The 10,076-nt window shown below is 32.5% G+C and overlaps 1 protein-coding gene across 1 annotated transcript; it reads right to left on the reverse strand.

Annotated features, from left to right (window-relative positions):
- Positions 1-373: 373 nt before the first annotated feature.
- LOC114323172 ((+)-neomenthol dehydrogenase) lies at positions 374-9,696 on the reverse strand. Its single transcript, XM_028270674.2, has 5 exons — positions 9,392-9,696; positions 9,064-9,310; positions 3,437-3,505; positions 2,531-2,707; positions 374-918 (listed from the first exon to the last, which is right to left on the reverse strand). The coding sequence occupies exons 1-5, from the start codon at positions 9,418-9,420 to the stop codon at positions 538-540; spliced, it is 903 nt and encodes a 300-aa protein (XP_028126475.2). The 5' UTR covers positions 9,421-9,696; the 3' UTR covers positions 374-537.
- Between the last annotated feature and the right edge of the window lie 380 nt (positions 9,697-10,076).

Consider the following 10,076-nt stretch of genomic DNA (forward strand, 5'->3'; position numbering starts at 1 on the left):
CTGCCTATGCCCAAATGCCTGGGATTTGGTGTGGTATATTTGGGGAGTTTTTATGGCTTTCTGTTATATGTAAGGGTCCTGATGTATGGGTTTTTGTACTTGTTCATGATGTATGGGATTTTGTACTTGTTCATTCTCCCTATTTCTAGATCAAATATGGATTTTGAGCAGGATGTATGGTTCCATCATCTTATTTATTTTTATTTGGTTTAGGTTAGTTTGTAGTAGTTACGTTCTAGGTTGGTCTTGTGTATAGCTGTGATAGACCCTGGGGTATGCCCCTTGAAATCTTGTAAATTCTCTTGTTTTATTTTATGACGTATTCATCCAAAAAAAAAAAAATATACGTAACAAGATGCCAACAGTACGTACGTTTTGAAAGGTGTGTATCATAACATCACCCATAGTTTAATTGCCTCGAGTTGTTCATAATATTACTTATTTAAATAACATGAGAATTTTTTGAGTACAAAGTCATATAGGATATATATAACTATATACTTACATCTTCGTCTACAATATTGAAATAAATAGTTCTCACTCAAAAGATGACAGTTCATTGCAAACAAAAAAGAGGCCAGAAGGTCCTTCATCAGGAAGTAGGGCTAGCTTCACAGGACATTCAGCACCTTGTTCTGTGCTTAGTATGCCGTTGTTGTTGTTTATATCTGTTTTAACATAACCGGGGCAGACACAATTGATGCGGAATGTGGGATACTTTTTGGCCAGAAATCTTGTGTACGCGTTCATAGCCGCTTTCGACAATGTATAGGCAGACAACAACGTAGGCCAGCCTTTGGATTCTAACGAACCTTCTTTGAAATCTTTTAGAAACTTGTTTAGTACCTCGTCTATTCTCTCTTCTGTAAGGCTTTCGGCATCATTCAACACTCCTTTAGCCCATTCACTGGGTATGTTCTGAAACCAAAAAAAAAACAAAAACAGAGAGAGAAAGAAAAAAACTAAGGTGAACAACAATTGGCAATAATAAATTTGCAAATATGAAAACAAGCTCCACATCCATGAGAAAGTTGATCCTGGAAGTGGTTCACATTCTTTAAACAAAGCACTTCGGAAAAGTAGCCCAAAAAGTACCCAAAAAATTAAATGTATGGACCATATTTATTCCGAACTATCAAGCATGGACATTTCTACACAAGTGACGTGTCTGTGTCGTGTTCATGTCAGGCATTGACACTCGTTGGACACTTACTAACATGTGTTGGATACTCATCTAAACATGTTTTGTTTTTTAAATTTTTATAAACATAGACACTCTTTGGGCACTTGGAGGGCGCACATGTTTATCATTTAGACAAACATGAAACTAATTATGAGTTTGAACATACAATTATAAGATACAAAGATAAAAGAAAAATAATGTAGATTTACAAAAATTAGTGTTATGTTATATTTTTTAAAATTATATTTTAATGATATATTCACATATGTCACATATAATAAATACATAAAATTATATATTTTGTGCATGTTCTCCACATGGTGTTTCATGCATTTTTTTAAAAAATTTCATGTTGGCATATCCGTATTGTGTCGCATGTCTATGTCCATGCTTCACCAGAATGTGGCCAACACTACACCTATGTTGAATTTACACCATATACTTTATTTCCTGGGTACTTTCGAAGTGATTTTTTCTAGATGCATGGCTTTTCCATAAAACTAAATATGGCTATGAATGCCACATCCTTCTTGTATTATGCATAACTTTGATTAAAACAATTTATCATCATTATCAACATAAAGATATTTGATGTTTTCACAGTGGCAACTTCAAAAAATTTTGTCAGTAACTTGGTGGTGACATTCTGAAGCATAAATTCTACAAATCCTAACTTCTGCATGGACAAGTTACAATGCTTTCTTAATTTGAACAAATCACAACAATTATCAAGATACAGATTTTTTTTCTCTCTTTAATTATTAGATAACAAATCTCAACTATGCTCAACTCCTATCAATTGCGTGATGAGACCATATAAAAAGTGAGTCTTTGCAAACAAAGAGAAGGAAAAATTGTCATAGTTGCCAAGCTTCAGTTCCCATCAATTCTCAATTTTTGCATAGAAAATTATAGCCCAAAACCAAAGGGCGGGAAGTCAAAATATTTGGGAGAACAAAAGAAGACATTTTTAAAAGCCATTGGGAAATGCAATATAGATATATCAAGGTTAAACCTGTTTATCCAGTGGTGACAATTGTATTATAAATTTTTGAAGAAACAAATATGTATATATATTTGTTTCTCAAGGGGTTCAGCTGACACCATTGATCGTTGAGTGACATCACCCATGTGTATTATTGGATAGACATAACAGCCCTGGTCTAACAAAAATACAACATTGATAAGTGCTTTGGTAGGAAACAGTAAATCTTCTGCTAAATCTTCTACTTTGAATTCAAGAGGCAAATTTCAAGCCAAATTTGTAAGCAAGCAAGACTGCTTAAGTTTGCAATAACCAAAGTGCAAATTTTATACTTAAGAAGGAGTATCGTGTTACTTCTGTACCTTTAACTTCCCCATGCCAGAAGAGACATTTACTATCCTTGGTGAATCTGAGAGTTGGAGGAGGGGAATGAGTGCTTCAATCATCCTTTTTGCTCCATAGTAGTTTGTTTGCAAGCATTCATCAGTCAACTCATAGTTTTGAGTCATTACTTCTTTCCATTTGTTAAGCAATCCAGGCTGCATTAATGAGATCAATCAGTAATAGTCCTTGTGGTTTTCTGTTACTTATTACCTAAAAAGCACACACTTTTAAGAAGGTGGTGTGTCCGCGTCCAACATGTGTCAGACACCGACACGACACTTCCCAACTGTCATCAGATACTTCTGACACGTGTCAAACACACATTCAAGCATGTTCCATTTTTTTTTTGAAAAAACATTTAGACTCGGACATGCTTCTTACACTTGGAGGACACACATATCCATCATTTAGACACACATGAAACACTTTGTAAGATTGAACAAAATAGTTTAAGATCTCATAATAAAAGAAAAGCAATGTAAATTCATACTTAGTAGTCCATCTTGCTTTAAGCTTTAGAAATTTGTGTTATATTGTATATTTTTATCTATCTTTAAATGAAATATTCTATATATGACATAATAAATATATAAACACATATCACCCAAGTGTCGTGTCCTATATTTTTAAAATTATAGTATCAATGTGATAGGGATTGGAAAGGCATCGGATAAAATTAAAATCACCATATCAGTGTGATGAGGATCCTTCAATATTAATAATGATCTCCAAAAAAAATTAAAGGTTAGGTATAGATCTTAACCATTTCAAGAAAATAAAAATAAAATATCGAAGATAAGTAGCCTTCAGATGGTATGCATTTTTGGAATCACACCAATTTGAATTTACTCGAGCGAAAGAAATGAGTCATGACTAAGACTCACATCAGCAGCATCTGCTGACTTTAAAGCATCCCAATCCGTCACGACTCCACTAATCCCAGCATTGTTCACCTACAAGAATTTGAGAATTTTCTTTATTTACTTTACAAAAAATCACCAAAACATTCAAAGAGATGAATCATAGATCTAAATTTCGATTGAAGGCTATCTCTATACATATGACTCTCACTGATAAATAAATGCATAGTTCACTTCCATATCTTCAACAAGCACAAAATCAATGATGAGAAACGCAACCATTTTTCTTGTTGCATAATATAATCATACCGCTTCTTTTGTATCAAGACAAACAAACATGCTCATCAAATCCATGAATGCTTCAATTTCGTTCCATATTTTTGAAAAAAAGGCAAAGATGAATACAACTTAGGGAAAAAAAGAGTACAAATGAGTAACTAGATATTGCCAAGTTTTATCAAAATAGTAATTACAATTACAAGTAAATTCATAGTTCACTTCCATATCTTCACAAAGAATGCAATGGATGATGAGAAATACAAGCATTTTTCTTGTCGTATAATACAATCAAACTACTTCAATTCTATCAATTGAATTCATCAATTTCATCTTTCAAATTTAAGGGGGGGAAAAAAGAGATGAATACAACTTAAGACTGAAAATCAAGTACAAAAGACTAACTGGGTGTTCAACATTATCAAAATAAAAAATTTACAATTCAGCTAAGCTTTAGCTATTGATTGAGATTGCACAACAAATAAGTAAAAAGGAAATCCGATTTCGTATTTCATATCACTCTTTTTTATTCTATAACTAATTTTGTGGTGAAATAAATAAAATAATATATTTGATTCTATCCAAGGTTCTGAAAAGCGGTTGCGGTCGCTGTAACGGTGGCGGTGACGCGGTTGCGGTTGCGGGGTGTAAAGGTCGTAGTGTAACGGTTGCGGTAACCGGAACCGTGAATTTTTTTATTTTTCGCACAACTTGAAAAAAACTTACTGATACACATATTTTTTCCATGATCATATTTATTGGGTTAAAAATAAATATTAATCAATTTTTGTAAATTTTTAAATATGATCTAATATATTTCATATTTTTAAATCACTATAAATTGAGTTTTTTACATTTTATTTTAATAAGTAATGACTTTATATTATACAAAAAATCAATCACTAACTATTATATATAAGATAAATAATAACAAAAGTAAGAGAATAAATAAGAGCCTAAATATATATGTATATACATATTTTAACCAAGCCAAATAGATAATGACCACACTTATTATTATTATTATTTTCAAACAATATATAGATAGACACACACAAACAAAATGGTTTAGTGATAGCAGCTGAATAGAATAGCATAGGTCTTACAACTTCAACAAATCAATAATATGTTCTTCATCTTCCTTCTTCTCTCTCTCTCTCTCTTGCTCCTCCATTTTCTCTCTTTATCTTCCCTCTTCTCTCTATCCCTCTTCCCCAATTTTCAGCTTTTTTTTGAATGTTTTTTCGAAAAAAGCAGTTTGGAACCGTTACGTAACGGTGCGTAACAGGCCGTTACGGCTGTTACGGCACCGTTACAACTGCTACGGCAGCCACTACGGCCGACACACCTGTGAATCTCAATCACACTGCAAAAGCGGCCGTAACGAGTGGCGGTAACGGCCAAAACCGTTACGTAACGGCGTTACGTAACGGTTGCGGCCGCTTTTTAAAACCTTGATTCTATCTCTATCAGGCGAGCTGCTTGTAGAATTACTATTCCGCGATTCAGATTCAGATTGTGAATCTGTACGTTCTTAAGAATCTGAAGAGGGGATCCCCCTTGATCTCAAATTGAGATTCGCCCCCTGAGGGAGGTTTGGGGGAACCTATCCCCCGATCTCTTGTAGAAAATGAGACAGCTCATCCTGTTCAACCACTTACCACTCAAGAGAGTGGGAGAGGCTTTCTGCTATACATCTCAAGCAGTTGCGGCAGTATTACACCAACTCCCTCTTCTCGGTTATAAAATAATTTAACAAAAAGTACAAAATAAATAAATAAACAAATTTGGGAATTGGGTTGTGAAGGTTTCAAAATGCGGTGTTACATTACGGTTGTTGTGGTAAGCGCTACCCGTTACACCCACTTTTGCGGTGTGATTGAAATTCACATGTGTAATGGTCGTTTCGGTGTTGCAGCTATGGTACCTTAACGGCTTGTTACACACTGTTACAATATTTTGAATAGCTTCTTTTCCACACAAAAAAAAAAAGAAAAGAAAAAAGAAAAAACTTAAAAGAACGAATATTCAAGTGATCCAAGCCCAAAGAAAAAACCTTGTATGGATTTTTTTTCTTTATAATTTATTTTTTAATTTTTATTTCATTACATTAACATGTAAAATAAAAAATATATATAAGCAGTGATTGTATTTATTTTTATAATTATTTCATTTAATATTTAATTTTAAATATTTTTTATTTTGTTACTATAATGTATTGTCTAAAAAATGTCTTTAAAAAAAATACTAGGTTATAATGATTCTAGTTTAAACCCGACCCGTTCATTGTTTTGGATATGGGATTTCCAGTCTTGTTAGTTGTTCATGTCTTCTTCCATCTTATTCCTTGTTGAGATTGGTTATTGGAGTGTCTTGGTTGTATTTGAAACAAGTTTGGAGTTAGTTTTTCAAAACTGTTGCTGCCTAGTTTTTGGTTTGTTTGCTCGAGCGAACTTTCTTGCGCTCGAGCAAACTTTGAGAACTTCCAATACTTTTGCAGGTCTGCAAAACTACTGGGAGTATGGCATTCTTCGCTCGAGTGGTGTTTCTTCTGCTTGAGCAGTCTTGGCTCGAGCGGTCTTTCTTACGCTTGAGCGGTCTTTTGGAACTCTCAGTATTTTTGCAGACATGCAAAAGTACTACAAAAGTACTGAGAGGTTGGTGTTCTTCGCTCGAGCGGTACTTTGTTCGCTCAAGCGGTATCTCTTTTTTGTGTCTAGTCGCTCGAGCATTGTTTTGGTCGCTCAAACGGTCCGAGCGTATATCAATTCCGAAAAGTCACTTTTTGAGTCATTTTCTCATCTCTCTCTCTCTCTCTCTCTCTCTCTATAAACATTTAAAACCCTAAATCTAGACACTCTTTCTCTAAAACTCATCTTCAACCCTCAGATACACTATCATCCATTGGTTTCTACATCATTGTCTTTTGGGAAAAATAGTAGAGCACACCAAGAGCTTCCATTTGATCGGAACAAAATTCGTTTTCGGCTTCGTCGAGTTTCAACCCTTGTTCTTCTTGGTTCTTGTCTTTGACGTAGGGATTTCTCCTCACTTGAGTATGGTTTTTAACTAGGTTATTCGTCTTTCTAAAGAAATTTTGATATTGGGGATTTTTGGAACAAAGCTAGGGTTTTGGTTTGAAATCAAAATAGGGGTTTTCAAAATGGGTTCTTGAATATGAATATGGGTTTGTAAATGTGGTTGAGTTGTGATGAAATGGTGGAATTTTATCCTTGGAGTTGATTTTTGAAGAATTAGGATTTTGCCCTAAATTGTGAATATTTGATTTTGTAAAGAGAAAATAGAATTGATGTTGGTTTTATAAAATTGGAACGATGATGATGATGGTGGTTGAGTTGGATATGAATTATCATTCATATCTTGAAATGTTGGAAAGTATATATTTATTGGAAATTATTTATTTGTTTAGTGAAATCTCTTTTGGCTATCGGTGGAGGATAGCTATAATTGTTGTAGAAATTGCATGAGAATTAGGTGAATTGAAACTAATTTTTCATCCATTTGCATTGAGCATGGTAACATTTAACACATTGAAAATGATTATTGTTTTGAGAAAAAATGGGTGAATACCTTGGTAAATCTAGGTAGAGAGTGTAGTTGTGGTATTAAGTTGGCTAAGTCCAAAAACCCGCGCGGATAGGTGCCGAGCCTTCCGGTTAGTACCAGTAAAAATTGCAATTGATAGTACTTATAGCCTACTTGCAGATACATCCTAGAGATTCCCAGTGTTGTATCCACTACCTTATTTTCTATTATAAAGCAAATGATTTCATGAACTGTATTGCATGGTTTTTGAAAACAAATGTAAAATGTTTTGACACGAGCATTGCATATACATTCACCTTATAACTTTGTTAAGATTCATACACTGTGATAGATTTTCTCTACTGGGCTTTGGCTCACCTTACATGGAAAACCATTTTCAGGTGCTGATAATATGTCTCCGCCAAAGTCGTAGCTTGGAAGGACTTGGAGCCAAGAACTTTTTTTGTTATTGTTGTAATTATTTTTGTACAAGCCAAAGGTTTTATTTGTATTAAGTTTCAAACTCACTTTTGTTGTAACCAAGTATCGACCTGAAAAGTTGCAACCATTAAGGCATTCATTTATCTGTTTAACTCTTATTTCATATCTTTTGCTCATGACACATGCTATAAATTCAGAGTTAAAGCTTATGAATGAATAGTTGCATGTGTCATCTTTTGTACAACTAGATCATATAATTATAAAGATATTATATTCTGAAATATATTGTTAATTGGTAAATATTGTGAGATGATTTTGTTGTTATATTTTAGGGGCGTTATAGATTTTTATATTCATTTCATTTAATACTTAATTGTAAATAATTTTATTTGGTTAGTTGTAAAGTGTTGTCTAAAAAAATGTCTTTAAAAAAAAAAAATCATTAGTTGAAAAATAATTTTTGTTTATGGAACAAATTTTTTTTATAATCATTTCATTTAATACTTAATTGTAAATAATTTTATTTAGTTAGCTGTAAAGTGTAGTCTAAAAAATGTCTTTTAAAAAAAAATCATTAGCTCAAAAATAATTTTTGTCATGGCACGATTTTTTTTATAATCATTTCATTTAATAATTGTAAATATTTTTTATTTAGTTAGTTCAAGTATTGGTCAAAAATTATTTTATAGACATTTAAAATCAATCATTCTTAAAATCATTAACTATTGAAATAAAATATAAAAAGTTCCTTTTATAGTTATTTAAAAATATGAAATATATTAGATCATACTTAAAAACTAACAAAAATTGATCAAAATCTATTTTAAACCCTAATAAATGTGACTTTGAAAAATATATATATATATATATGTGTATCGGTAAGTTTTTTCAAATTGTGTGAAGAATTAAAAAATTCACGGTTCCAGTTACCGCAACCATTACAGTATGACCTTTACACCCTACAACCACAACCATTACCGTGACCGCAACTATTTTTCGAAAAACAACTTGTGAATCATACCAAGATATCAACATAGTAACTGTGTACTCTGTAAGAGCATCTCCAATCCTTCACCTTTTCTTTCATCAAATAATTTAAATTTGATGAAAAAAATGTTAAAAAATTATCTTCAATCCTTTCATCAAATGTTAATTAAATCAAGTGAGAGTCATTCTTTTAATCAAATTGAGAATTTATCAGATCCTTCATCAAAATTGAATTTCATAAAAATTTTAAAAAATGAATGATTGGAGATCGTCTAATAGTATAATACTAAAATTACAATTCAGGTAAGCTATGGCTGTTGACTGAGACTGCAAAAACAAATAATCATAATCATAAAATAAATGAACAAAAAAAAAATTGAGAATTGGGTTGTGAATCATACCAAGATATCAAGCCTTCCAAATTTAGACTTGATGAAATCGGCAAGGGAAGCAATACTAGATGGGTCCACAACATCAAGCTGAAAGAACACCACATGATCAAAGAGGCCATCACTTTTGAGTTTCTCAAGAGCTTCAAGACCCTTCTTCTCATCTCTAGCAGTCAACAGCACCAGGATTCCCTTAGAAGCTAATTGCCTACATATTTCAAATCCTAGTCCTTTATTTGCCCCTGTAACCACTGCGTATCTATACACAGACAATAACACAAACAGTTGGTGGGTGTGAAAGTTGAAGAAGCTAAAGGCTACAAAAAGAAGCAAAAATTACCTCTTTGTTGTACTGATTTTCTCTGCCATTGCTTCACAATATGGGATGTTTCAGAGAAGTGTGAGCTTCATTCTCAACCTTTGGTTTTTTAAAGCTAAACCAAACAAATGTCTCAAGCCTAGAAAGTCCCTTACAATCTTCTTTATCGCTTCTTTTGTCCTTCATTTGAATTTTTTGGACACGTGGAAATCTTAAAGCTTTCTCGAAATTGAGACCATACGGCAGTTTTGATCATGAAATCGTTTATTTTATAAATTTATTTATCAATAAATCTTATCTCATAAATAAATATTTTAATTAATGTCAATTTTTTTTTTTATTGGCTTGTTAAGTTGTATTAGTGGAGATTTTCTTTCTATATAGTCCTATTTTTTACTTTGATAATGTTTTGGTAGACAACTATATTCTTTTATTAATGTGACAGGTATGATGTAATACTCCAATAAGACGAGTATTAATATGGCATTCCAACAATGTGATACTCCAAAAAATTTAAAACTCCTTAGTATACTTTTCTTAAATGTGACAATGTGACGAGTATGATATGACACTCCAAAACTTTTATTCCAAAAAAAAAAACTTAGTGTACTTTTTCCAAATGTGACAATGTGACGGGTATAATGTGACACTTTAAAAAAAATAAAAACTCTTTAATATACTTTTTCCAAATATGACAACGTGGCGG

Source organism: Camellia sinensis, chromosome 5 (genome assembly GCF_055761805.1).
Source record: "Camellia sinensis isolate YWXY chromosome 5, ASM5576180v1, whole genome shotgun sequence".
NCBI lineage: Eukaryota > Viridiplantae > Streptophyta > Magnoliopsida > Ericales > Theaceae > Camellia > Camellia sinensis.